General features: G+C 63.4%; 1 protein-coding gene across 5 annotated transcripts; it reads left to right on the top strand.

The window, feature by feature from the left end:
• Nucleotides 1–196: 196 nt before the first annotated feature.
• Nucleotides 197–26,832, top strand: SEMA6B (semaphorin 6B). Of its 5 annotated transcripts, none has more exons than XM_045491592.1 (17): nucleotides 197–539; nucleotides 16,248–16,397; nucleotides 16,541–16,664; nucleotides 18,225–18,285; nucleotides 18,461–18,523; nucleotides 19,442–19,543; nucleotides 19,947–20,037; nucleotides 20,385–20,504; nucleotides 20,990–21,078; nucleotides 21,763–21,980; nucleotides 22,582–22,713; nucleotides 22,943–23,092; nucleotides 23,257–23,439; nucleotides 23,517–23,663; nucleotides 24,286–24,363; nucleotides 24,473–24,531; nucleotides 24,804–26,832. In XM_045491592.1, exons 2-17 carry the CDS (start codon nucleotides 16,277–16,279, stop codon nucleotides 25,760–25,762), a joined length of 2,697 nt encoding a protein of 898 aa, XP_045347548.1. In that variant the 5' UTR covers nucleotides 197–539; nucleotides 16,248–16,276; the 3' UTR covers nucleotides 25,763–26,832. The 5 variants fall into 5 exon arrangements, with proteins under 5 accessions (XP_045347548.1, XP_045347550.1, XP_045347549.1 ...); XM_045491594.1 differs by lacking the exon at nucleotides 197–539 and adding an exon at nucleotides 15,170–15,479; XM_045491593.1 differs by lacking the exon at nucleotides 197–539 and adding an exon at nucleotides 15,170–15,509.
• Nucleotides 26,833–27,947: the final 1,115 nt, after the last annotated feature.

Here is a 27,947-nt window from a genome sequence, read left to right as displayed (position 1 = left end):
GGTGGCAATCAGGCCCCCCTACCTAGACAAAAGCAGGGTGCCTTCTCTTGGGTCGCTCCCCTACCCCCACGTCCGCCTCCAAGCGCCTCCTGCCGCCCACCAGGCTCCTCCCTCCGTTCCGCGCCGCCGTAGCTCTGGGCCGGGTTTTGCGTGGCTCCAGCCCCGCTTTGGGGTTGGGGGGGGGGGTGTCCGAAGCAGTGGGGGGGGGGGGCGGAGGTGGCGGAGCCGCGAGTCGCAGCGGCGGCCGCGGCGGGCGGAGGAGATGCGGCCGCGGCGCGCCCCGGGTCCGGCCGCCGCGCAGCGCCCCCCCCGGAGCCGACGCCAGCGCGCCGGGGGCCGGGGCTGAGCCCCCTCCCCCAGCGAGGCGCCGCGGGCCGGGGGCGGGGAGAGCGCGCGCCCCCAGCCCCCTCCCCGCACAGGATGCCTGGCTGAGCCGGCCGGGCCGGGACAGGTGCGCGCACGGACCCCCCCCCCCCCCCCGCCCGCGCCCTCCCGCCCTCGCGCTCCCTCCCGCGCACTCGCGGCGCGGCGGCTTCGAGGTAAGCGCCCCGGGGCGTCTGCGAGAGGGGGTTGGGGGAGGCGCAGCCCGGGGGTGTCCGGCGGCACGCAGCAGGGGGGCTCGATCGCTGGCCCGGGTGGCCGGGTCAGGCGCCAGGATGGGGGCCTGAGGGCCCCGCCGCTCGGAGGGGTGATGGATTGGGCCGGTGAGGGGGTTTGGGGAGCGCTATCGCCGGAGGATCTAACTGTCAGCAACGCCACCGGGGAGGGGGCTGGGTTTTAGGGGGGTGGCTGCATGGAACGGTGTATTGGGGGTCCGGCGGCAACGCTGGGAAGGGACTGGATTGGGGCCTGGGGCGCTGAATGAGGCACCATAATGAGGGAGTCTAATGGCACCGCAGCTGGGGGGGGCCTGGATTGTTGCCTGGGGGCCTGGATGTGGAGCTATAATGGGGGTTCTGTCGGCACCGCAGCGGGTGGAGACTTTGTCCGGGGGGGGGGGGGGCCGGGGGAGGCACAATAACGGGGCTCGCGGCTGCGCCGCCGGGGAGCTGGATTTGGGCCCAGGTGGGGGGTTCAGGGCCGGCCGGGGCCTGCTGGCCGGGGGTGGGGGGGTGGTGCTGGGGGGGCGGAGCCCGGAGAGCTAAGTCGAGGCCGACCCGGCACCGGTGTGGTGGTCCCGGCACGGCGAGGCCCCTCCACCCCACTCCGCGGTCCAGCCGCCGCACCTTGGGTGCCCCTGAGCCCTTTCCAGCCTCACGCCCGGCCCAGAACGAGTCCAGGGCGCGGGCCGCGGGGGAGGGGCCGCGGGGGGGGGAGAGAGCCAGCCGGTCCGGATTCCCCCCCCCCCGTTGCAGCGGGGGCCCCGGGGTTCGGGGGCCCCCCAAGAGCTGACAAAGGGACAAAGAAAGCGTCTCTCTCCGAGCGCGCCGGGAGAGGTGGGGGCGCCGAGTGTGGCCCCCCTCCTGCGGGCGCTGATTGGTCCCCGGGGTGGGGGTCACGTGCCCCCCCCCCCCCCCCGCCCTGCTCTCCGCCTGCAGGCGCGCTCCGAGTTTAGGGCACCTCCCAGAGGGGGCGCTGCCGGAGGACTCCCCCCCACCCCCATGCCCCTGCCCCTGCCTGGGACGCGTAGATGCCGGTGCCGGGAGTGCGATCCACGGACCCTCCACCGCCGTTCGGCTCTCGCTGGCTGAGGTCTTTGGCACCTCCCCCTAAGGTTGTTACCTTTGACCCACGGACCAGAGGGGAACTGAGGTTTGCAGTCAGGAGAAGGGGCCCTCAAGCTTTGGGGGTCTGGGTTTTTGGGCTTAAGGAGGAAGGTGGGGGGGTGGCTAATGGCTGGGACCACAGAAGGGACCCCCCCCCACCCCGTTTACAAAATTGCATTTCTTGGTATTTCTCCGGGTTCCCTCAGCGTGTCAAAGGGTCCACATTCTCTCTCCAAAATCAAAGTTGGGTATCGCTGGGCACCCCCCACCCCCGCCCCACTCTATGGGCTCCCCACCCAGCCTCTTTCCCACATCCTCCTAGACGCTGTTGGTTTCCTTCAGGGGCGAATTTGGGGATGTGTGTGGGGAATGGCTCAAAACTCTACGTAGAATAGTGCAGGATGTGGCTGGGGCTCCCTGGTGCGGTCAGGGCCCACCTGGGAGAGGGTCCCAGGCTCTCTGGGAAGTTGGCTGGGAGGTCTCTGAGGCCCCTAGGACAGGTGGTAGCCTCACTGAAATGGTGACAGCCCTGAGTTGGCCCCGTTCCCGAGGGTGGATGGGGAAACTGAGGCCCAAGAAATTGGCAGAGCGGGCAAAGAGGGAGGCCGGGCCTGGCCTCTCCCGGGCTTGCTAGACAGGGTGAAGGAGGAAAGGAGGCGTCACATCATTGGAAACTGGATCCCAGCCCCTGTCCGTTCTGGGCTATGTGGAAATTTAGACCTGAGGCTTCCAAGGCCCCAGCCCTCTCCAAAGAGGGACAGGCTGGGACTAAGAGGAGGAGCACAGCTGTGCGACCTCGGACAGGTGTCTAGCCCTCTCTGGGCTGCCATCTCCGCAGGAGGCGATCTTTGGGTTTCGGACCTGAGCGGAGGGAGAGGAGACAGAGAGAGGTCACGCAAGAATGCCCTGGATTCGCCCCCCTCCACTCTCCCTGGTTCCCACCTACCTTCTGCCAGAGCTGAGCACCCACGGTCCTCGGGGTCCTGTCACCTCCTCCGCTTTGAGGAGAGAAGGTGTCTCGGAGCGGAGGCATTGCTTCCCCGGGAGGGGCTACCCCGCTGCTAGGCTTCTGTGCCCGCCTTTGTCCACTGGGCAAAGAAGGTGCTGGAGACGGGAGTTGCTGGGGTTACCTGGGGCTGGACCTGGAAGATAGAAATCAAACTGTCCTTGGAAAGGTGACCCTGACGTCAGGCAGCAGGACAGGTGAGCTGGGTCCCTGGAGGCTGGAGGACGTGCCGGTCGCTCCCGCCTCCTGGGAAAGTGCTATCCCTGGCTGACCCTGGGGTGTGGCCCTGTCCCGTGTGCCTGGCCCTTTGTCAGGAGATGCTGGGTGTCCGGGGAGGCCTGGAGCCAGCGTCGGGACAGGTGGAATCAGGGAAGACTGCCTGGAGGAGGGGGTGGTGGCATCAGACTTGAGGGAGGGGAAGGATGCTGCCAGGAGAAGAGGGGGACAGGGATTCGAGGTCGAGGGGGTGCCCAGTAGAGCCACGGCGGGGTGTGTTGGGGGAGCCCTGAGCGTCTGGCCCATTTTAGGGGTGGGAGACCACAGGCAATAGACCCGAGAGGTGGCTGGGGGCTGAGAATGCCAAACTGAGGAGCGAGCTTTATCCCAAGAGCAATTAGGAGCCATGGGAGGTGTTAGAGCAGGAGAGGGAATGGGCAACATTTTAGACCTTGAGCAGCCAAAAGGAAGGGTAGCTACCAGGCTCCTGGAAACCAAGGGAGCTGCCTGATGGGGGGTTGGGGGGCGGGGGGGAGAGTTGTCCGTCCCGAGAGGTTGGACAGCCGTCTTTGCAGAACCCTGGAAAAATCATTCTGGCATCGGTCAGGGCCCAGGTGACCCTCCACATTTCTTTTCTTTTTTTTAAACTTTTTAATGTTTATTATTTTTGAGAGGCAGAGCGTGAGCAGGGGAGGGACAGAGAGAATGGGGGGAGACACGGAATCTGAAGCAGGTTCCGGGCCCTGAGCAAGCGGTCCGCACAGAGCCCGACGCGGGGCTCGAACCCACGGACCGCGAGATCACGACCTGAGCCGGAGTCGGACGCTCCACCGACGGAGCCACCCCGGGCGCCCCCTTCCGAGTTGCTTTTCAGTGTCTGGGTGCCGTGGGTGTTTTGAACTGTCATGGTTAGGATCCGGTCATTCTGAAAGTCTAAGCCACTTGAGGGGCTGGGGACCCGTAGGCGGATTCCTCCAAGGCCCAGCAGTGATACGGTTTGACCGCGAGCGTGGCCTCATTTAGCAGAAGGAGGGAAATTGAGGCTCAAGGCAGCCCCAGACGCGGGCTCCAGCCACCTGCCCCCCATCCTGTGGTTGAATTCCCCGGGAGCCGGCTGCAGACCGACCCCCCCCCCCACCGTCCTAGACACCCCCACCGTTGCCCACAGCGCAGGTCTGGCCTGTCAGAGCCAAGGTTCAGCGGGTGGCCCGATAGGTCTGGACCCAAGCCATATATTCTCTCATTAGCACGGTCATTGTCACCGGGCCTTTGGGGATGTCCACGTAAAGTGACAGCCATTAGATTATGCTACAGAGGTGACTTGGGAGGCCAGAGACCCCTCTTCCCTTCCTTTGGGCAAGAATACGGGGCCCCCCACCGGCTCTGCCTCCGTGACCCTTCACTGGCCGTCCCAGGGCCCGCCGGGAGGGAGGCCGAGGCTGGTGAGGACTACATTTCCCAGGATGCACCGTGGCCCTGGCTGAGCCTGCCTTCCAAGGGCAGATCTAGGGGAGAACTTCCCAACTGCAGGAGCCCGGAGGAGGATTGTGGATTCTCAGAGGAGCCCTGGGGGAGACCTGGTCCCGGGGAGTTCGGGAGACGCTCCTGGTGGCCCCCGTGTGCCATGCTCCATGCCGGGTGACGCTGGGATCCCCGAGAAAGAGGCTTTAGCTCTAGTGCTTAGTGAGCTCTCAAGGGGCTTCCAGGCTGGAGAAGAGGAAACAGGCAGACGCCAGCCTTTTCTGCAACGTGGAGTCAGAGCCCAGGCACAGGGAGCAAATGGGGCCGGGAGAACTTGGTCTCTGCCCAGTGGATCCGAGAAGATGAATGGAGGAGGGGCATGGAAGCTAGGGCCATGACGGATGTGTAGGAGTTCCCAGTGCAGGCGGCTACACGTTTTCTGAGAGTTCCAGACCCTCCTCCCTTTCCCGGAGCCCCAGGAGTCAGAGCCCCTGGGCAGTTGAGACAACCTCACTGAATTATTGGCCTTAGAGGATTGCCCACCGGGATCAGACTTACCTGGGTTGGAATCCACGGCTTTGCCCACTCACTCACTCACTCTTGGAGGCTCAGTGTACCCATCTGTAAAACAGAAATACTATTCTCTCTCCTTTACGGTTGACCATTTAAAGAAGGAGACACAGGCAAAACGCCAGGGCAAAGTCGTGTTGGTTTTCTTTAGAAAAAGTAACAAGTTTGAAAAGCAGGAACTTGTAGCCTCTGGCCCCGACCTCACTTGGTGCTGTGAGGTCTTTGCTTTCATCAGATGAGTCGACAGATATTTAATCAGTATCTGCCATGTGCTAGGTGCTGGGTCCCCAGCAGTGACCAAGACAGACTGGGCCCTGCCTTTGTTGAACTCACAGCCAGATGGGGACACGGATCCCCACTCGGGAGGTAAAGTAAATTCAGTATAAGTTTGCTGAAGACAATCATCCGGGATGATGTAGCTGAGAAGGGCGGGGCTGTTTTAGCCGATGGTGTCAAAGAAGCGTGTCTCTGAGGAGGTGGCCTCTGAGCTGAGACCCGGAAAATGAGAAGGAGCCAGAGATCTGGAGGAAGAGCATTCCAGGAAGAGGGTATAGCCAGTGCAAAGGCCCTGGGGCAGAACCGTACCAGGTGCGTCGGAAGCCCGTGTGGCCGGAACAGAGTGAGGGGGAGAGGGGGAAAGAGGGGAGGCAGATTGTGCAAGGCCTTGGGGGCCTCAGGGGCCGGCTTGGGCTTTTACCCCCAGTGAGGATGGAACCCTGGAGGGCTGAGGACCGAGGAGGGAGGGCGGCACCTGACTAAGGTGCTCACAGGCGCCCTCTTATGACTGACGTGGGGAAGACAGCCTGGGAGCGGCGAGGGCCGGGAGCTGGGAGGCCAGGGCAGAGGCCGCTGCGCTGGTCCAGGCGAGCGATGCTGGGGACCAGACAGGCTGCGGCAGGAGAGAGGGAAAGGAGTTGGCGCATGGGGTTGACTTGGGACTTGCCTACAGAAGGATGTGGCGAGAAACTGAGGGCCCCTTTCTCTGAGGGGTAGGGAGTACTGGGGTTGAGTGTAGTGTCTAGACCATCTGGCCTGGGTTCAAGTCCTGGCTTGGCCATTTCCTGGCTGTGCAGCCTTGGGCCTGTCACTCACCCACCCCGGGCCTCAGTTTCTTCAACTGTAAAATGATAAGAAGAACCCCTCCCACCGACCCCACTGGTACTTTCTGTAGTGGCCGCAGCACCGGGCTGGGAGCACAATACGTGGCCCGAAGTGTTTACTCTTACTCCCTTTGCAGGTCTGAGCTCTGGGAGGAACGAGGCACAGACCGGGGTCGCAGATCTCCCCGGGGTCACCCAGCAAGCAGGGGCCCACGGCCCTCACTATTTTTCTCCACCGATGCGCCGTTCTCACGCCCCATCGTCACTCTGCCAGCATCTCTGCCATTCCTGAGCCCTGACTCACCAGGACTTGTGGTCCATTCTGACCCCAGGGCCGTCCCCCAGGACCTCTCTCCCGCCTTTGTCTTCTTCAAGTTCATCCTTTCCCAGCAACACTTAGCCCAGCCCCGCCTGCCCGCCACCCAGCACCTCTTAAACGCTGTCCCCTTGCAGACCTGTCCTTCTGGTCCCGTCCCCCTTGGGGATCCCTGTGGCCTTCCAGACGGGGCCTCTGGGGAGGGGCAAAGTGACTGGAGGAATTCGGGATGGAGGGGTGAGCCTGGGGGGCGGGGAGAGGAGGGCTCCCAGAATCCCAAGAAAGGAGGACCGGGCTGGCCGTCTTCTTGAACCCCAAGGGCAAGAACCGTATCTCTTTGTCCTCCCGGGAGTGGACCCCCTAGGGCCAAGCCTTATACCTCTCTGTCCCCCTAAACTGGGCCCCAAGAGCAGGGCCCAGCTCCTGTGTGTCTCCTTCAACTTGGGGCTGAGCACGGGGTCCGTCTGCCCCCAGGCCTACTTGGGAATCTGTGGGTGTCTGCCCCCCCCAACCCCAGCCTCACTCTGGATTCCCTAGGAGCCCCCAGCCCCCTCGAGTGGCCCCCCTCCTGGGCCCTCTAATTACCCGCTGGGTATAAATGACACTTTAATTTCCTCAGAATGGTCGCCGCATCACGGAGAAAGGAGCCCCCCCTTCCCCGTTCCTAATTACAAGTTGCTGCTTCCGATTTGCCTCCTGGCGGCCCAATTTCCAAACAGTGATTAAAATTAATTACCCGGGAGCCCCCCCCCCCTCCCTGTCTGGGCCTGGAGCCCCGGGGGCCTGTCCGTGTCCCCTACTTGAGGTCCTGCCGTCGTGCCCCTGCCACCTGTTCTCCACCCCGGCTCCCCGAGTGGCCTGGGGACAGGAGAGCCTCTCTCCGGGTCTCCGCTCGCTTATCCGCAAAACGTTCATTGAGGCTGTGCAGGCTCGTGGCCAGATGGCACTCGGTGGGCCCAGAGGCACCCTAGCCCCGCGGCCCGGGTTCGGATCCCGGCCGCACCCTTCTGTGGGCTGCGTGACCTTGGCCACGTGGCTTGACTTCTCTGGGCCCGTTTTTCCCACCCGTGAAATGGGGATGACGGTGCCCGTCTCTGCCCCACTGGGGTGGGGTGGACAGAAGCGTGGGGCACCATAGGGTTTCATAAAATCTTAGCTGAGGTCCCCGCTCCGCTGGGCCGCTGGGGGGCGGAGACGGGAGGTGACTCGGGTACTCTTGAGTTCCGTCCCCTCCAAGTTCAGCACGAACTGCGCGTTTCCTGCCTGCCCGGCTCTGCGCCGAGCCCCCCGAGCCCCCCCCCCTCCCCTCCCCCCCCCCCCCCCCCCCCCACCCCCGAGCATGATCACCACGGAGACTCCTGCCGGGAAGGTGCTCAGAGAGCCTGGAGCAAACGTGTCCTTGCGGCTTTTTGCACAAGTAGGGACTGCTCGCGGGACACTGGCCCAGCCGGTGTTAGTGGAGCACCTACTGTGCGCCCCGGAGCTGGGGCCGTCATCCCCGATTTGCAGAGGGAGGAAGCAGAAAGGTAGGCCGCTGTGTCCCGGGCCGGGGAGGGATGAGTCAATCGGCATCGGGCAGGCGTCGGGGGGCGAGGGGGCCTCTCTCCCAGCCCCTCCGTGGCCAGGGCCCCAGGGACTCCCTCTGGGTGCTCTGCCAAGTTCCTAGACAGCCCCGAAGCCCGGCTGGGCTGAGACCGGGGGCGACCGAGGCAGCTGGAGAAGGCAGCTGTAAGCAGAGCCGGTAACTGGACCTGGATGGCACAGGGGCCGGCTGCCGGGCCGGGTTACTCGATCCCCCCGGGGACACCGGGCCCCGGAGCCGGAATCCTGGGGCGGTCAGGCTGTCAGGAGCTCCTTCTATGGAACTGGAAACGGGCATCCCGCCCCCATCCTTGCCGTGGCAGATGGAGAAACAGGGGCTCCGAGCCTGGCCCTGAGTCACCAGGTCGCATACCCCTGTCTCCCCGCTGGAGCGGGGGCCCCATAGGGGCAGGGCTTTGCCTGGAACTGTGCCTCGCATACAGCTGACACTCAATAATTGCTCATCTCATGAGTAACTGAATAGCTCCCAAGGTACAGGGAGCCAGAGTTGGGGGGAGTGGCCTCCAGGATGGGGAGGGGTGGTGGCTGGGGGAGCCCAGGGAGTGTCAGGCTCAGCCAGGGCAGGCAAGGAAGGCTTCCTGGAGGAGGGGACATCCGCATGTAGCTCATAGGGATGGCGAGCAGGAGTTGGCTCCAAGGAGGGAAAGCAAGGTTACTATGTCTGGGTGGTTGAGGGGTTCCTGGGGAGCAGCTGGGCCTTGAGAAGGCTCAACACGTCCCTGGCAGAGGAAGACGTGGGACGGGTGAATTCTGGGCATGCGTGGCAGAAGATGAGGGCAAGTGAAGATTAAGGTCATTGCCAGGGCAGGAGGGGTCCTGAAATGTCCGCGGATAGAAACCGGTTCTCTCTTCCGGGGGGGTACTAGGGAGCCATTGCAGGCCTTTGAGCAGGGTGTGGGCTGAGCTTGTGAAGCCCGGGAAAGAGTTGCTTGCGGGGAGGGGGATCGGAGAGGAGGGTGGCATTGCCCTTCGAGGCGAAATTCTCAAAGGCCCAGGGGGGGAATGCCCAGCTTGGGATCGAAACTCCAACCTCCAGGCCTTTTGCTTCTGGGAGCCTCCGGAAGCAAGAGGGGTTTCTGGGAGACTGGAAGGAGAACTTCCCTGCTAAGGCCCAGAGGATGGGAGGCCCCCCCAGGGGCCTGCTTATTCCTGAGGAGCAGTGGCCACACCCCCCCAACCTGCACTTGGGAATCAGGGGTGATGTTTGAATAATAACAGCGACGATGATAGGGGCGCCTGGGTGGCCCAGTCGGTTGAGCATCTGACTTTGGGCTCAGGTCACGATCTCGCGGTTCCTTGAGTTCCAGCCCCGCGTTGGGCTCTGTACTGATGGCTCAGAGCCGGGAGCCTGCTTTCCGATTCTGTGTCTCCCTCTCTCTCTGCCCCTCCCCCGTTCATGCTCTCTCTCTCTCTCTCTCTCTCTCTGTCAAAAATAAACATTAAAAAAAAAATTTTTTTTTTTAAATAACAGCGACAATGATAGGAATGACCACTGTGGGCCAGTCACCCTGTTCAGCACTTCCTCTGGAGCTGGGCTGTCCGGGGCCACTGGCCACATGTGGCTGTTGAATCACGTGTGGCCGGCCCGAATCCAGATGTGCTCTCAGTGTGAAACACATGCCAGTTTCCAAAGATTAAACGCGAAAAACAGCGTGTTGAAATGTCTCGTTAATCATTTTTACATTGATTACTTGTGGAAATAACAGTATTTTGGACCCATTGGGGTAAATAAATTATTAAAACGAGTTTCCCCCTTTGAGTGTGGCCACCAGGAAATTCAAAGTGACACATGTGTGCACACGGCTGTCTGCGGGATGGCGTTGGTCTGGATTATGCCTTCCTATCGCCACAGCAACAGTGTCGGGTTGGGCTTGTAGCCGCCTGCTGCTTATAGGTGGGGAAACTGAGGCCCACACGGGGGAAGTGGCCGTCGGAGGGCTCACAGCGGACAGGAGGCAGTGCCGGGATTCGGACCGGGGCCATACGAGTCTGGAGACGGCTGCCCTGGAGTTCTTCAGCTGGCAGGGTTTTCTGTCCAGCCCTCATTCTGGGCCTCAGTTTCCCCAACCCACCAAGATGAGGCTGGCTGGGGTGGGAGGGTGGGTAAGACCCCGGGGTTGGCCAGCTGGGTGCCCACAGTTAATTGAGGTCCGTGGAGACAGTTTGAGGGCCAGAAAGCCATCAGTGGGGGTCGCAGGCAGCAGCCTCACGGGGGGCGCGTGCACACACAGGCAGACGGCCTGCCATTGCTGGGGCACATGCGTGTGCCGTGGGCGCATCTACGGATACGCGTGAACACACAGAAGCTCACAGGGGCCCGTGGGCGTCCGCGGGGAGGACCCACACACCTGCAGACACTTGCGTGTTGTGGGGGTGACAGGCAAAGTGGAACCAGGGAGGAGGGCAGATCCGGATTCAAGCCCTGATGCTGACACTTAGTGCATTCACTTACGAGCCATTATTGAGCACCAACGGTGTGCCAGACGCTGCGGGGACACCAGTGGACCGACACATACCCAAGACTGCCTGCCGTCACAGGGCTCGGCATCCAGGGGGGCGGATGGGTGGGCGACTAGGTATCCATGCACAAAGTTTGACGTGCGCCCGGATCCCTGCGAGATCTGACTACAAGCGGCCTCCGGTTGGGCAGGTCTGGGTGGGGCCCTGGGACTCTGCATTTCTAAAAAAAAAAAAAGAATTTTTTTTTTTTTTAATTTATTTTTGAGAGCGAGAGAGAGACAGAGCGTGAGCGGGGGAGAGGCAGAGAGAGAGGGAGACACAGAATCGGAATCAGGCTGCTGGCTCACAGCTGTCAGCACAGAGCCCACCGTGGGGCTGGAACTCGGGAACCGCGAGATCATGACCTGAGCCCAAGTTGGGCGCTTGGCCCCCCCCCCCGAGCCCCCCCCCAGGCGCCCCCTCCCCCATTCTGTATTTCTAAGGGCTCCCAAGTGAGGCTGATGCTACAGGTCTGAGGAGTGGCAAACGGGCTAAATCGGACCCTTTGGGAGTGTGACACCGGGTGGGGAGGGGAGCAGGGGTGCGGGGAAAGGGTAGGGGCTACTAAGGTGAAAGGAGGTGGGAGCCCTCGAGGGCTGTGGGCGGAGGCGGGGGGGGGGGGGAGGGGGGCGGGACCTGACTCCGGTGCTCACGGGCGCCCTCCGGTGGCCGCTGCGGGGATGACGGCTGGGGGCGAGGGCGGGAGCCTGAGAACCGGGGTTGCGGGGGGGGGGGGGGCGGGGATCGCGCTGGTCCGCGCGGTAGATGAGGCGGGCGCCCTGGGAGCGGACTGGGAAGGGAAGGGGTGAGAATTCCGGATAACTGTGAAGGCAGGGCCCACGGGGCTTGCCGGCGTTGGGCGTGAGGGTGAGGGAATGAGGCTGGGGGCGGGGGAAGATCCGCAGGCGGGGCCTGAGGCATCAGCGGAGGCAGGGATGACGGCGGGGGGGGGGGGGGGGGAGGGAGGAGCGGGGGGAGCACCGGCTGGCAGTCAGCAGATCCACCTGATCTGTGCGATCGGCACCGTTCCGGTGAAAACCCCCGCCAGGTTTTATGTTTTCTCTGTTGTTTGCAACTTAACCAGCTGATCCTAAAATTTATACCCAAGTGCGGGGGGGGGGGGGGGGGGGGGGGGGGGGGGGTAGCCCCGACGCCTGGGCCTGAAGGAGGGCCGGGTGGGAGTTTTCCGGAAGGAAACTGGACCGTGCCTCAGAGCGGTACGGTGCGGGGCAGACAGGAGGGCCTCCGGACCAGCGGAGGAGGTGGAGAAGGCTTGAGGATGTCTCCGTCCGCCTCAGTCTTCCCGTCTGTACAATGGGAGGGTGCGCCAAGAGGTGGCCCGATGGTCGGGGTTCCAGGGGAGAGGCCCTGCCCCAGCGTGAGCCCTCCCGGATGGGGGCTGACGCTCTATTGCTCTATGACCGTCCCTTCTGCTCCCCAGGGGCACGAATGTCTGTCCTCAGGGCTGCTGGCAGGGGCGCCTCGAGTTTCATGGAGAGGAGCAGATGGTCTGGGGGGGGCGGGGGGGGGCCGTGCTGAGGCCTCCATAACCCCGGGTCAGGGGGTAAACTGAGGCCACGCGCAGCGGGTGGAGCCCGGGCTTCCCAGAAAGGGCGTGTGGGTTTCAGTTCTGCATTATAATCCAAATAACGAATGTGGGCCGAACAGATTTCAGTCTCAGCTCCGTGCTTGCATTTGGGCCAATGCACCTCAGTCTCCCCATCTGCATAAGGGGCACGTTAACGGCACCCACCTCTTGGGTTGCGTTGTGCTTGGATTCAATGAGTCCGCTTTGGTTTTTGCAATGCCTGGCGAGAAGCAGGTGCTTGGCGTGTGCCACCTGTATTTTTTTCTTTTAATTAAAAAAAATTTTTTAACATGTATGCATTTTTGAAAGAGAGAGGCAGAGCGGAGGCGGGGGAGGGGCAGAGAGAGAGAGGGAGACACAGAATCCGAAGCGGGCTCCAGGCTCCCAGCTGCCGGCACAGAGCCCGATGTGGGGCTCGAACTCATGAACCTGGAGAGCATGACCTGAGCTGAAACCGAGAGCCAGACACTGAAACGACTGAGCCACCCAGGCACTCCTGCTGCCTTTATTATGTATCGAGCTCCCACTGTATGCCGGGCCCTGCCCTGGGTGGTGGGGACACATAGCAGCCAAGACCCTGTCCTGCCCTCTCAGGAGGCTCACAGTCCAGTGAGGAAGACGGACAGCTGGTAGGGTGATGAGGGCACTGATGGGGGACACACAGGCCCCTAGGAACCTGGAGGAAGCCCATTTGGGGTGATCTGGGAAGGCTTCCTGGAAGAGGCGGCTGAGACCCGAAAAACAAGTTTACCAGGCTACTGGGAGCAGGAAGGTGAACCAGGCAGAGGGAACAGCGTGTGCAGATGTCCAGGGGTGGAGACGGAAAGGTGGGGAGAAGCTGGGATGTCATTTTGAGGATACTGGGGAGCCATAGAAGGGTCTAGCGCAGAAGTGTTCATCTGGGGGTGATTTTGCCTCCCAGGGAACACTGGACAACGTCTGGGGACATCTGTGGTTGTCACACTGCAGGGGGACCCCGGCATCAAGTGGGTGGGAGCCAGCCTGCTGCTCGACACCCCACGGTGCCCAGGACAGCGCCCCCCCCCCCCGCCCCGAGAGAACAGTGGCACATGAATGCCACGGGTGCCAAGGGGAAGAGACCCTGGTGAGATCTGCATTCTAGAAAGATTCCTTTGCTACCTTGAGGGGCATACTGAAAGGGCAGGAGGCGGGACTGGAGGCGGGAGCTGGGTTACAGAGTACTCGGGGCAGGGGAGGGGCGGGGAGGTCGAGACCCCGCTCTTTGCCTAGGGGACCACCGGACTGTCCTTAAGTCGAGAGACTGGTAGGAGCAGCGGGTTCCGGCGAGAGAAGGCCAGTTTGGGACCCAGGGGTCCTTGGATGGGTCCGTGGCGCAGGGGGGCAGGGGGGCAGGAGGAGGAAATGAACTTCCCAGCCTCGAAGTGCTGCATCACAAGGTTAAGAAAACCAGGAGAAGAAATTAGCCGTGGGGTCCCACCCCAACCAGGGCCTCTGTCTGCCCATCCGTGCCCTGGGTCTTAAGTTACTGCCAGCCCCTCTGGGTGGAGGGTCGAGGGAATGGCCTGGGTGATTATTAATCTTGTGACCAGTTGTATGCTCAACAGCTAGGAGCAGAATCCTGAAGCCAGAGAGCCCTGGGTTCGACCCAGCTGCCACATCCTCTCTCGTGGGGCCATAGCCCCCGAATTGGACCCTCAGCGTTCACATCTGCAGAATGGGCCGAATATTACACCCCTCCTACTACAGCCACCGGGGGGCTCTGTGAAGTAGTTCCTGGGAACCCCCCAGCCTCGCTTCTGGTACTTACTATGCCAGCAGCAACAACAGGAATCAGAATAATCAGCATTTATTGAGCACCTATGGTGTGCTAACACCCACCACAGGCCTATGAGATCAGTGCTGTCACTGTGCCCATTGTACAGATGAGGAAACTGAGGTCCAGAGGCGGGGGGTGGGGGGGTGGGGGTGGGTAACCTGTCCAGGGTCACACAGCCTGGAAATGGCAAAGCTGGGATTTGGACCCTTGGAGCCTGGCTCCGGGGCTAGGCTCCAGAATGGAATGGAAGGTTTGACCCCACTCCTAGGCAGGCACCCACAGGAGTTGAAAGGAGGGTCTCAAAGAGATGTTTGCCAACCCACCTGCACAGCAGCATCACTCGCGATAGCCAAGAGGTGGAAACAACACACGTTTCCGTCGACAGGTAGATGGATAAGTAAAATGTGGCCCATCCACACGCTGGAATATGATCCGGCCTTAGGAAGGAAGGACGTCCTGCCGCCCGCCACCACGTGGATGGACCCGGAGGACACTGTGCGCGGGGACAGAAGCCGGACACAGAAGGACGCGTCCCGCGTGACCCCACGCACAGGGGGTCCTAGAGGCATCCCGTCCAGAGAGACAGAGAGTAGATGGCGGGAGCCAGGGCTGGGGCAGGGGCGGGGAGTCCGTGCTTCATGGGGACAGAGTCTCAGTCTGGGGAGATGGAAAGTTCTAGAGACGGAGGGTGGGGGTGGTTGCACGACAGCGTGAATGTGCTTAACTGACGTGTATACTGAAAAATGGTTAAGATGGTAAATTTAGGGGGCGCCTGGGTGGCTCAGTCGGTTAAGCGGCCGACTTTGGCTCAGGTCATGATCTCGTGGTCCGTGAGTTCGAGCCCCGCGTCGGGCTCTGTGCTGACAGCTCAGAGGCTGGAGCCTGCTTTGGATTCTTTGTCTCCCTCCCTCTCTGCCCCTCCCCTACTTGTGCTCTGTCTCTCTGTCTCTCTCAAAAATAAATTAAAAAATATAAAAAAAGTGTTTTTAAGATGGTAAATTTATATTATATATATTCAATACAATGTCAAAAGAAAAATGTTTGGAAAAAAAAAAAAAAAAGGACAGAACCCCTGAGAGGCCAGGGTGACCCAGGCAGGTGTCGGGGAGGAGGTCAGGGGTCCAGCAGCAGGAGGGTTCATCAGGCAAGAGCAGGCCGGCGGCCGCACTGTGAGACTTGACTGCTCTGCGGGGGCCGTGGCCTGGGGCCTAGATCGGGGTCACTGGGAGCCATGGGTGGCTCCGGAGCAGGGGAGGGGCCAGGGAAGGAAGCTCTTAAGGAAGCAGAACCATGTCCCACGAACATGTGGGATCCGGGCGTCTGCTGAGTCACAAATCCCGGAAGCCCAGGGTCATGGAGAGGAAGCCACGCTGGTCCACGCAAGGCCTTCCTGTTTTTTGGCCCCAAATCCTCAGAGGCAGGGACTCCAGGGCCAAAGTTCCCACACCACCTTCACCTCCAGGGGTTCAGAAACCTGGGGCTCTGAGGCCAGGACACCGTGTGCCGATGTCCCTGCTGCTCAGACGGGGAAACTGAGGCACAGGGCTTGCCCGAGGCTTCCCGGAAGGACGAGGCTGCAGGTTTCTTACTCAGGACGTCCGGACTGCACCCCTGCGGGTAGGGGTGTGGCGGGCTGGGTTCCAGAGGGTGAGTTCTGCTCGCTTCCATCAACCGATCGTTACGTGAGGGGAAGTCTCCACTCGACACACCGGGAAGGTTCTTCAAATTATCTTCAACAGGAGGGTGACGCCAGCTCCCTTAAGAGGTAGTGAGGTGCCTGTCACAGAGGTATTCCAGCAGAGGCCAGAAAGGCCGGACTCGGGAAGGAAGTCAGACTAACGGGGGGGCCTCTGAGGTCCCAGGCCAGCTGGCATATTCTGCGATTCTAGTGTGACAATTCCCAGATGGCGGTTTATAAAATTCCAAGAGACTTTGAGGGTTGTTGTTGTTGTTGGTTGTTTGAGCCTTTCATTTTACGAATGTTGTGTTTTAATTCGAAGGATTCTTGAATATATGTTTTGAGGCTGAATTATTTAAATACGTGTCTTGAAGTGTTGTTGTCTATCGTGACCATTCAGCGTTTTACAGTGATTGAAAACCCCCTTTGTTCAAAAGTTATTTAAACATTGTCACTACGAAGTTGTTGGAAACCGTTTCCTGAGCTTTCACTGCGCTGTGGCCGGAAAGTTTTTCTGATAATTAGACTGAAGTGCGGGCATCACCGTTATTACCGTGGTTGGGGGTGTTTTTTTGTCATTGTCCCCCCTTAATGGGGAATTTTTTGGCTGCTTGAAGGGCCAGGCCGCTGCGGCTCGTGTGCGCCATCTCTCGGCGATGGGCGGGACTGCAGGTCGCGCCGCTCACCGCCAGGCCCTTCGCTCTCAGGTGTCGCTTCTCGTCACCCCGACCTCGCCATGCGGACCCCGCGAGCGCCCCCTCCTCGCCCGGCCCCACTGCTCCTACTGCTGCTACTGGGGGAAGCTAATGGCCTCTTCCCCGAGGAGCCGCCGCCGCTCAGCGTGGCCCCCAGGGACTGTGAGTGGGGCGGTCCCAGGGGAGGGGGAGTCGCGAGGGAGGGTCTTGCTTCCCAGCTGGGTCTGCGGCCCACTTTCCTCAGGGGCTCACCAGGCCAGGCTCATCCCGGCCCGGGATCACACCCCTCCCAACCCCTCCCCCAGACCTGAACCACTACCCCGTGTTCGTGGGCAGCGGGCCAGGACGCCTGACCCCAGCAGAGGGTACTGACGACCTCAACATCCAGCGGGTCCTGCGGGTCAACAGGACGCTGTTCATCGGGGACAGGTATGAGGGATTGTCGGGCAGAGTGTGCAGGGTGAGGCGTGGAGAGCAGGTGATAGCATTTGGGGGAGGTTTGCATGATGGGGCAGGTCGTTGGCTGGAGTACAGATTTGTGCCCTTGGGGTGTGATTTTATAAAGGGTGCTGACTGAACTCTCTTGTGGGTACAGCCCGGTTTGCCCCCGGTGGGGACAGCTCTTTGGTCAAAATTCACTGGGTTTCTACAGAGGGTGCCGGTGTGGGGCACGAGGGCTTCTCTGGGAGGGTGACATTTGAGTTGAGACCTGAGTGGGGTCCCCAGGCTTGGGGACATCTCGAGGGGGAGGGAGAAATCTGGGTAGAGAGCATGGTCTGTGCAAAGGCCCTGGGACAGGATCCGGCCCGGTGTGTTGGAGGAACATTGAGGAGGCCCAACTGACTGGAGCAGAGTGAGCAAACTGGGAGAGGGTGAGGAGGGAAGGGCAGGGAGGGGACGGAGTGAGAAGGCAGCTCTGGAGGGCTGTGGGCAGAGGAAGGCAGGACCTGACCCAGGTGCCCACAGGCACCTTCTGGTGATGGCTGAGGGGAGGACGGACGGAGGGCAGGAGCAGGGGCACCAAGGCAAGGCTACTGCACTGGTTCAGGATAAACTAGGGTGGTGGCCGCGGAGGGCATGAGAAGTGGGTAAATTCTTGATAGACATTAAAGGCAGAGCACAGATGTGTGTTGAGGGTGACTCCTAAGTTGTGGCCTTCGTCCCTGGAAGCAATGAGCAGCCTCAGCCAAGATGAGGGACAAGGCAGGAGCAGGTGTGGGGGACAGTTGGGTGCAGCGTGGCCAAGCTGAGTGTGAGACGCCCGGGAGCCCCCCGCACAGAGACTCCAGGATCAGCCGGACCCCGAGTCTGGAGCTCGAGGGGAGGCCCGAGCTGGAGACAGGGCTGTGGGCATGATGGGGCTGAGACGCGGTTCCAGTGCTGAGAGTGGACGAGGCTGCCCTGGAGAAGAGGCCCGAGGACCCAGCCTGCACACCAGGGAAGGGGTGGGAGACGGAGGGGACTGGAGAGATGGGAGGAAAGCCAGGTCCCTGAGGCGCTCCCAGCCGGAGGGGGGACGGGCCAGACACTGCGGGCTAGGGGGAGGAATAGAGACCATGTGACTGCTGGACTTCGCACGAGGTCGCTAGTGACCTTGACCAGGGAAGTTTCTGCGGCATGGGGGGGAGGGGAAGAGCCTGGGGGAGACTGAGAGGTGCCCAGAGGGCACCCGATGAAAGGGCTTTGGACAGTTCATCACGTTGGGTGTAGCCCCCTAGGGCAGAGGGGCGTGTGAACGTGAGGTGGCCTATGTCAAGGTATGTGGGGCGTGCTGGAACCTGTGGGTCACTTTAGGGGACGAGGAGGCATGTGGTGCCGGCGCAAGCACACGAAGGCTCGTTCGGTGTTGCAGTTGCTTGGGGCTGAGGCTCTGGCACACCCCTGCGTGTTCGGTGTTGGATACGACTTCTGCCCCATGGAGAATGGAGAGTGGGGGCAGGGGCTGGAGGCTCCCTTGCTCACCAACTATACCTTCCCCGCTCCCCCCAGGGACAACCTGTACCGGGTGGAGCTGGAGCCCCCCACGACCACGGAGCTGCGGTACCAGCGGGTGAGGAGGGGACACAGGTGGGAGAGGTGGGGGCGCATTTGAGGTTTCTGCTGGGGGGGGGTGGGGGAGGTGGGGGGGGTGGGGCCTGACACGGTGCTGGGGAGCCAGAATTGGGCGCGGCCCCGCGGGGGTTCCTAGGGCTGCGGGGATCCCTCACCACTCCCTGTGCCCTCAGAAACTGACCTGGCGCTCCAACCCCAGTGACATCAACGTGTGTCGGATGAAGGGCAAGCAGGAGGTGAGTGGACTCTGGCCACGCCCCCAGCCGCTCCCCGATCCCGCCCAGCCCGGGGCAAATCTTCCTCTGCCTTCATCCCAGGCCAGCACCCTCCTGTGGCCACGGCTCCGCCCAGAGTATGGCCACGCCCCCAGAATGCCCTCAGTCCTGGTCACGCCCACATCCCCGCCCCGCCCCCTCCCAGATCTGCTCTGCCCTGCCCCCGCCCCCTGCACTGGGCACGCCCACAGTCCGGCCCCGCCCCGCCCCCTCCCAGATCTGCCCTGCCCCCGCCCCCTGCACTGGGCACGCCCACAGCCCGGCCCCGCCCCGCCCCCTCCCGGATCTGCTCTGCCCTGCCCCCGCCCCCTGCACTGGGCACGCCCACAGCCCGGCCCCGCCCCGCACGCTCCCAGATCTGCTCTGCTCTGCCCCCGCCCCCTGCACTGGGCACGCCCACAACCCGGCCCCTACCCGCCCCCTCCCAGATCTGCTCTGCCCTGCCCCCGCCCCCTGCACTGGGCACGCCCACAACCCGGCCCCTACCCGCCCCCTCCCAGATCTGCTCTGCCCTGCCCCCGCCCCCTGCACTGGGCACGCCCACAACCCGGCCCCTACCCGCCCCCTCCCAGATCTGCTCTGCCCTGCCCCCGCCCCCTGCACTGGGCACGCCCACAACCCGGCCCCTACCCGCCCCCTCCCAGATCTGCTCTGCCCTGCCCCCGCCCCCTGCACTGGGCACGCCCACAGCCCGGCCCCGCCCCGCCCCCTCCCGGATCTGCTCTGCCCTGCCCCCGCCCCCTGCACTGGGCACGCCCACAGCCCGGCCCCGCCCCGCACGCTCCCAGATCTGCTCTGCTCTGCCCCCGCCCCTGCACTGGACACGCCCACACCCGTGACCACGCCCACCACGGCTTCTCTCTTCCCGCCCCATCCCAGGGCGAGTGTCGGAATTTTGTAAAGGTGCTGCTACTTCGCGACGAATCCACGCTCTTCGTGTGCGGTTCCAATGCCTTCAACCCCGTGTGTGCCAACTACAGCGTGAGTCTCCGCCCTTCGAAGCCCAGCCTGCCCCAGGCCCCAACCTCCTGGTCTTTGCTCACCTGCCCTCTACTGGCCCTACTCTTGCCTCAGGCCACATCACCTCCTTCGGGAAGTCTTGCTGGATAAGCCCTCCTCGGCCCCTCAACGGGAGCTCCAGAGGAGGCTTCCAAAGGAGATCAGGGAAGCCATAGCTACTTAAGCTACAAGCCAGTTATAGGATTAACTAGGATTGACTCTTAGACCCGTTCACAGATCAGTAAACTAAGCCCTAGAGGGGCTAAGTGAGCAAATCACACAGCATCCAGGGTAGAGCCACGATTCCCTGGAGGGGGGGGGGGGGGGCGGGGCTGCCAGGTGTGGCCAGGAGCTCTGTTACTCAGGCCCTGTCCCCCCCCTGCAGATGGACACACTGCAGCCCCTGGGGGACAATATCAGCGGCATGGCCCGTTGCCCATACGATCCCAAACATGCCAACGTTGCCCTCTTCTCTGGTGAGTGCCCCCCAACTCTGACCGTCTGATGGGACCCCAGCCCTGAGCACCGTGTGGCATTTTCCACTCTTGGAGTTGGGTTATTATGAAGGCGGCTGGGAGACCATCTGTCCAGCTGGGAAGCGGGTAGAATCTCAGCCACAGTCAGGACTCAGCCAAGGTCAGGGCTCAGCTGGGGGGTTGGAGATCAGCCTGGGTTCGGGCTTCGATGGGGTCAGGGCTCAGCCTAGGGACCGAGCTCCCCTGGGCTCTGGGCTCAGTCTTGGAAGATCAAGTATTGACCCACCCCACCCCTGGCCTCTATGATCTAATTTCTTACCTGCTTCCCCCCACTCACACCCATCCAGAAGGGATGCTCTTCACGGCCACCGTTACTGACTTCCTAGCCATCGATGCCGTCATCTACCGCAGCCTGGGGGACCGGCCCACTCTGCGTACCGTGAAACACGACTCCAAGTGGTTCAAAGGTGGGGTAGGCATTCATCAAATCCCCCCACCAGAATAAGAGTCCCAGCAGAGACGGAGGCGGTTGGGGGGGGGGGGCTCCTATTTCATCTTTGCAACTCACTGGCCTCTTTGAGGATAAAGCCAGAGGAAAGATTTGCGTTGGAGCTAAAGTAGATCTTGCTGGAAGCGGGTAACTTAGAAGCCTGAAGTAGGAATCACAAGAGGGGGATAGCGGGAGCTTAGGCTCTTCAACACGTGAGGGAGGAAGGTGACCAAAATAGTAGACATTGCTGTTTGGGGAGGGTAGACACAGTGATTTTAGGATTCTGACACCCCACACCGCCCCCCTCCCCGAAAATTCTTTGAGTCTATTTTATTTTGCCTGGGTAATCAGCGAATGTCCCCCCTTCACTATAAAAGCAGTCACCCCAGCTGATGTGTTCATAGCCCCAGAAACACCATTTCTCGTATCAGGGGCTGGGTTCTGACCCCTCCTCTCCTACAGAGCCCTACTTTGTCCATGCGGTGGAGTGGGGCAGCCACATCTATTTCTTCTTCCGGGAGATCGCGATGGAGTTTAACTATCTGGAGAAGGTAAGGTCCGATCCTCACCCCTACCCTCCCACTGAGAGGCCCTTGCAGTGGGGCGTGGAGCTGAGAGGCTCTGGTCAGCGGCAGTGGGGAGCAGAGGGGGACCCACGAATCTCCACCTGGGGCGAGAGGGTCCGCCCTCTACCTCCAGTCCTCAAGACCCTCCACTCCAGCCAGGACCCGGCCTCTGAGGCCGGAAGACATTCACGGGCGCGGTTCATGGGTTTGAGGGCAGGGGACGCTTCTGGCTTCCAGTCCTAGTGCTGTCGCTGTTGGCCTGTCCCCCCGCCCCGTCCCCCAACCCTCTGTCCATCCTCTACCCGCTGCCCACTCCTCTGCCCACCCACCAACTCGACATCATCCAACCACGCATCTGTCCATCCCCCCACCCCGGTGGGCACCCTCCCGCCCATTCGTCTCTACCCATCTGTCCATCCATCCATACACGGATAAAGTCCCTGGCCCATAGTGGGCGATCCGTAAACAGACGAGGTTCAGGGCCGCGACGATCATCGCTGACGTCCCCCCGTTTCCGCTGGGGAGCGCGTTGCTCAGAGGGGTGTGGCGACTGGGATCCCTCAGGGCCACACTCCTCCGTCGTGGCCTGGCTGACGGCCAGCGCGGCCCGCGGGCGGGCCTTCCCGGACACAGGGCTCAGACGCCCCCGCCTGTCTGCTGTTGCCCCAGGTGGTGGTGTCCCGAGTGGCCCGGGTGTGCAAGAATGACGTGGGGGGCTCCCCCCGGGTGCTGGAGAAGCAGTGGACGTCCTTCCTGAAGGCGCGGCTCAACTGCTCCGTGCCTGGCGACTCCCATTTCTACTTCAACGTGCTGCAGGCTGTCACGGGCGTGGTCAGCCTGGGGGGCCGGCCGGTGGTCCTCGCTGTCTTCTCCACCCCCAGCAACAGGTCAGAGAACCCCGATGGGAGCAAACTGGGCCACTGGGCGGACGTAAGCGGAGGGGTCCCACGTTCGTCATGTATTTCCGGGGTCCATTCCAAGTTGGAGGAATAACATGTGCAAAGGCCCCGAGGCAGCAGTGAGTTTGGTAGGTTTCACCAATAGAAAGGAAGCCCCTGTGGCTGGAGAGGAGCAAGCGAGGGCGACAGCAGAGGATAGGAGGGCAGGGAGGTGACGAGCCACTGGGAGAAGAGTGGACTATATCCTGAGAGCTCTAGGGAGCCACGGGAGAGTGAGGAGCGAAAGAGAGACAAGGTCAGATTTGCGTGTTTGGAAAGCCCCCTGGGGAATGGTCTGGAAGGAGCCACGAGCGGCATGTGGGAGACTGGACGTCAAGCAAGTCATGGGGGGAGGGGGGGGGACGCCTGGACACCGGTGGCCACAGAGGAGCCCTGTTCAGGAAGCAGAGCGACCGGGTTGGGTGGGGGCATCTCCGGCCCAGGGGACTGGACATCCGACAGCCTCACAGGGACAAAGACTCTCTCCCACACGCGTCCAAGGCCCTGCCCTCCGCCGGGCTCACCGCTCCCTTTCACCTAACTCCCCCAGCATCCCCGGCTCGGCCGTCTGCGCCTTCGACATGACGCAGGTGGCTGCCGTGTTTGAAGGCCGCTTCCGTGAGCAGAAGTCCCCCGAGTCCATCTGGACCCCCGTGCCGGAGGACCAGGTGCCACGGCCCCGGTAAGAGGCCCCCCCCCCCCGCCGGATCCCGAGGCGGGTGCCCGGGTGGGGGTCCTGACCCCGGGGACCGAGGGCTGGGACTTCCAGGTGGTCCTCTGTGGCTGAGGTCAGCTGTACCCATTACACAGATGCAGAAAGCTGAGGCCGTTTGGGCAGGGCGGCAGGTCCCCCTGGCAAACCAGAGCCCCTGGGTGGGGATGTTCAAGTCCACCGCTTCCTCCCCACCTAGACCTGGGTGCTGCGCGGCTCCCGGCATGCAGTACAACGCCTCTAGCGCCTTCCCCGATGAGATCCTCAACTTTGTCAAGACCCACCCCCTGATGGACGAAGCGGTGCCCTCTCTGGGCCACGCACCCTGGATCGTGCGGACTCTAATGCGGTCAGTCCCCATGCGTGGCGGGGGCGGCGGGGCAGGCCCAGACCGGAGCCCGGCCTGGTGGTCTGTCTGTCCCGGATACACACCCACGCCACCGCCCCCGTGTCTGCCTTGCCTGGCCCGGGTGCTGTCTCGTCACGCCTGACCCCTGCCCGCCCTGGCCCCAGGCACCAGCTGACACGAGTGGCTGTGGACGTGGGCGCCGGCCCCTGGGGCAACCACACCGTCGTCTTCCTGGGTTCCGAGGTGGGCACCGTCCTCAAGTTCCTCATCTGGCCCAACGCCAGCGCCTCAGGCACCGCTGGGCCCAGTGTCTTCCTAGAGGAGTTCGAGACCTACCGGCCGGACAGGTGGAGTGCACAGAGGCGGCCCGGCGGGCGGGGCGGCGGGGCGCGCCCTTGACTCTTACCAATCCGCTCACCCCTAGGTGTGGACGGTTCAGCAGCGGTGAGGCGGGGCGGCGGCTGTTGAGTCTGGAGCTGGACACGGCCTCGGGTGGCCTGCTGGCAGCCTTCCCCCGCTGCGTGGTCCGCGTGCCCGTGGCCCGCTGCCAGCAGTACTCAGGGTGCATGAAGTGAGTGCCCCCTGGGGCGGGCTGCGGAGGTGACCCGGGGTGGGGGGAGGCAAGGGGCGATGAGCACGGGAAGTGGGAAAAGTCCATCAAGTCCGGGGCCCGGCAGCCTCCTGGCTTATTGAAGAATGAGCCAGGCAGGGGACACCGCCCGTGCAAAGGCCCTGGGGCAGGATCGGGCCTGGTACGTTGGAAGAACAGCAAGGAGGCCAGATTGACTGGAGCAAGAGAGAGCGAGGGGAAGAGAGGGAAGCAGGGAGGGCAGGGAAGACCTGGGCTTTACCGAGGGGGGAAGCCCTGGAGGGTTGCGGGCAGAGGAAGGCGTGAGACCTGGCTGACATCTTTAAGACCAGCAGGTGCGGAAGAAGCTGGGGACCGGGGAGACAGCTGTCTCCCCGCCTTTAAAGTGGGTGGCAGGAGCAGGTGTGCAGGCTGAGACCCCCCTAGTCTCAGCGTGAGCCCCTCAACGCGGCGAAACCCTTTCCTGAGCCCGCCGTCCCGAGCCTCATCTCTAAGGGGGGGGTGAGGGGGATAGTAGCCGCCGATTTGTCACAAGCACCCCTGGAATTGACACTGAAAGGCGCCTCGTAAGGGACTGTGGTTGATGGCTCACCGTCTGCTCTAGGAACTGTATTGGCAGTCAGGACCCCTACTGTGGGTGGGCCCCTGATGGTTCCTGTGTCTTCCTCAGCCCCGGCACCAGGTACTGGGGGACAGGGGGTGGGGGAGGGGGTCTGCCCCCCCCCTCTGACCATCAGGCTCTGAGAGAGGTTTCTGCTGACTGCCCCTCTCGCCCCCCACCTCCCCGTCAGAGGCACCTTTGAGCAGGACGTGTCTGGGGCCAGCACCTCAGGCTTAGGGGACTGTACAGGTAAGTGGAGTGCGCGCGCGTGTGTGCGCGTGCGCGTGTGTGTTGGGGGCGGGTGCTGGCCTCCCTCAGGGCATGGGAGGGGCGGGGGGCCTCACTTCCAGCAGGGGTGGGGGGGAGGGACACAGAGATGCCACCGAGCGGCCGGACGGACTCACTGGCGGAGGGCGGCCGGCCGGCCGGCGGGGGCCAGCGGGGCGCGGGGCGGGCGGGGCGGGGACCCCAGCGTCCCCGCCGCCCCGGCTCACGCGGCCCCGCCCGCCCTCCCCGGCCAGGACTCCTGCGGGCCAGCCTGGCGGAGGAGCGCGCCGGGCTGGTGTCGGTGAACCTGCTGGTGACGTCGTCCGTGGCAGCCTTCGTGGTGGGCGCCGTCGTGTCCGGCTTCAGCGTGGGCTGGTACGTGGGCCTCCGCGAGCGGCGCGAGCTGGCGCGCCGCAAGGACAAGGAGGCCATCCTGGCGCACGGCGGCGGCGAGGCCGTGCTGAGCGTGAGCCGGCTGGGCGAGCGCAGGGCGGCCGGGGGCCGGGGCGGCGGCGGGGGCGGCGGCGGCGGCGGGGGCGGCGGCGGCGGGGGGCCCCCCGAGGCCCTGCTGGCGCCCCTGATGCAGAACGGCTGGGCCAAGGCCACGCTGCTGCAGGGCGGCCCCCACGACCTGGACTCGGGGCTGCTGCCCACGCCCGAGCAGACGCCGCTGCCGCAGAAGCGCCTGCCCGCCCCGCACCCCCACGCCCTGGGCGCGCGCGCCTGGGAGCACGGCCACCCGCTGCTCTCGGCGTCCGCGTCCTCCTCCCTGCTGCTGCTGGCGCCGGCCCGCGCCCCCGAGCCGCCGCCCGCGCCCCCCGCGCCCCCCGTGCCCGGAGAGCCGGGCCCCGACGCGCGCCTCTACGCCCGGCCCGGCCGCGCGGCGCTCGGCGACTTCCCGCTGACCCCGCACGCCAGCCCGGACCGCCGGCGCGTCGTGTCGGCGCCCACCGGGCCCTCGGACCCGGCCCCCGCCGCCGCCGCCTCCGCCGACGGCCTCCCGCGGCCCTGGAGCCCGCCGCCCACGGGCAGCCTGCGGAGGCCCGGCCCCCACGGCCCGCCGGCCGCCGCCCTGCGCCGCACGCACACGTTCAACAGCGGCGAGGGCCGGCCGGGCGACCGCCACCGCGGCCGCCACGCGCGGCCCGGCACGGACTTGGCCCACCTCCTCTCCTACGGGGGCACGGACAGGACTGCGCCCCCCGTGCCCTAGGCCGGGGCCCCGACGCCTCGGCGGTGCCAGCCACGGGAACCAGGAGCGAGAGGGCCGGCCCAAGCTCTCCAGTGGGTGCTCACGACCCCCGCCCCGCCCCGCCCCGCCCCGCGTGGGGGGCCCCCTCGGCCGCACGGAAGCACAACGAGCTCGGCGCCCCCGCCCCGCCCCGCCCCGCCTGGGGCCGCGGGACACTGAGGCGGCGGTGGGGGCGGGGGTGGGGGCGGGAGGAATGTGCTATGGATTTGAGGTTGACCTTCTGCGCGTGGATTTGGGTTTGTTTTCCAGTTGGCGTTTCTTTTGCAGATTTCTATCCAATTGCACAACTCCGTTCTTGGGGTGTCAGCCGGGGGAGGGGGGGGAGGGGGACGCGGGGCGGGACGCTTGGAGGCGGTGGGATGGGGAGGGGCCGCGTCTGCGACCCGAGCTCCCCACCCCCAGCCCCACCCCCCACGCCCCTCCTCAACCCAGGTTCCTGGCGTGTGTGGGTGTGCGTGCGCGTGTGCATGCCGTGTTCGTGTGCAAGGGGCCAGGAAGGGGAGGGACGTGTGTGTGTGTGCGCGCGTGTGCGTGCGCCCACGAGGGCTGCTGCCGGCGTGCGTGTGTGTGTGTGTGTGTGTGTGTGTGTGTGTGTGTGTGTCGGGGCGGGCCGCGCGTGCCGTGTACGTGTCCGTGTGCGAGGCGGTGGCCCCAGCGGCCTGGGCGTTGGCTGAGCCGGCGCCGGGGCTTCCAGAAGGCCGGGGGGCCTCCAAGGTGCCGGTTAGGACTTTGAGGGGAGACAAGCAGGGGTTTCGGGCAGGGGGGCCGGGAGGGCCTGCCCGGAAGTCACATTGGCAGCAGCTGTCCAAAGGGCTTGGTGGTCCGGGGGCGGGGAAGGCGGGCGGGCCCCACTGTAAATACGGCCCCAGGGTGGTCAGAGGGTCCCATGCCACCCGTCCCCTCGTGACCTCCCCCTCGACCTCCAGCTGACCATGCATGCCAGCTGAGTGGCCAGCTGAGTCCTGGACCCTCTCTGGACTTTGCCTCCCCCAACCCCCTCCCCATCAATAAAACTGTTTACAACCACCGGCCCCCCAAGGCTTTGGCTCTGCTCTGTCTCCTGGGGGCGGGACCTGGACCATGGTGTTGCCCCGGGGGCCAGCTGGGAGCCCCTGTGTCACTCGTGGTGGCAAGCAGAATTCTGGGGAGCTGGGTGTGGAAATGGGGGGGGCATCTTCCTCTGGATGGGGCCGGTTCCCGATTTGTTCTTGAGCGGATATTTACTGTGCACCTGCTATATGCCAGGCACCGTTGGGGACAAAGATCCCTGTCCTCATGGAGTTCGTAGCCTAGTTGGGGCGACCGGTCCTGTACTTGCAAATTAGGACTGGATTTGAAGGAGTGATGTGTGCAGTGGGGAAAAGGCCAGGTAATGTGCTAGGTAGAGGGTGAGGGTGTGGGGGGTGGCCAAGGAGGGCCTGTCGAGGTGACCCTTGAGCTGAGATGTGCTGAGTGAGAAAGCAGCTGTGGGGAGGCGTGCGGGCAGAGGGAACAATGTGGGGGACGTGGGAACACGCTTGGAGGAGGGGGCAAGGTGGCCACGGCGGCCCCGGGAGGGGAGGCGGCAGGAGCAGGTGCAGATCAGGAGGGAGAGGAGGGCCAGGGCTCGGGGCAGGCAGGGCCCCACAGATCAGGAGCGTAAAAAAATGTTTTTATTGTGGCAAAATCCACATAAATCCACATGAATTCAAATGCACCATGGGAAGTGTTTTAAAGGGCACAGTTCAGGGGTGACCAGGTGGCTCAGTTGGTTAAGCATCTGACTTGGCCTCCGGTCATGATCTCAAGGTCCGTGGGTTCGAGCCCCGCGCCGGGCTCCATGCTGGCAGCTCAGAGCCTAGAGCCTGCTTGGGATTCCGTCTCCCTCTCTCTCTGCCCCTCCCCTGCTTGTGCTCTGTCTCTCTCTCTCAAAAGTAAACATTAAAAAAAAATTTTTTTTAAGTGAACAGGTCAGTGGCATGAGGTCCATTCACACTGTTGGGCACCCATCCCCACCATCCATCTCCAGAACTTTCTCATCTTTTCCAAACTAAAACCCTGCCTCTGTTACACATTAACTCCCCATCCTCCTCCCCCCAGCCTGATGGAGTTTAAGTGGGACAGGGAACCACCCGAGGCTTTGAAGCAGGGGCGGGCTCTGATTGCA

Source organism: Leopardus geoffroyi, chromosome A2, assembly GCF_018350155.1.
Source record: "Leopardus geoffroyi isolate Oge1 chromosome A2, O.geoffroyi_Oge1_pat1.0, whole genome shotgun sequence".
Lineage (NCBI taxonomy): Eukaryota > Metazoa > Chordata > Mammalia > Carnivora > Felidae > Leopardus > Leopardus geoffroyi.
This window is presented reverse-complemented; position numbering and strand designations above follow the sequence as displayed.

Coding starts and splice junctions, on each gene's coding strand:
- SEMA6B (XM_045491592.1), top strand. CDS start 16,277: ATGCGGACCCCGCGAGCGCCCCCTCCTCGCCCGGCCCCACTGCTCCTA. Junction 20,505..20,989: donor CGACTCCAAGTGGTTCAAAG/GTGGGGTAGGCA, acceptor CCTCTCCTACAG/AGCCCTACTTTGTCCATGCG. Junction 23,440..23,516: donor GAGACCTACCGGCCGGACAG/GTGGAGTGCACA, acceptor GCTCACCCCTAG/GTGTGGACGGTTCAGCAGCG.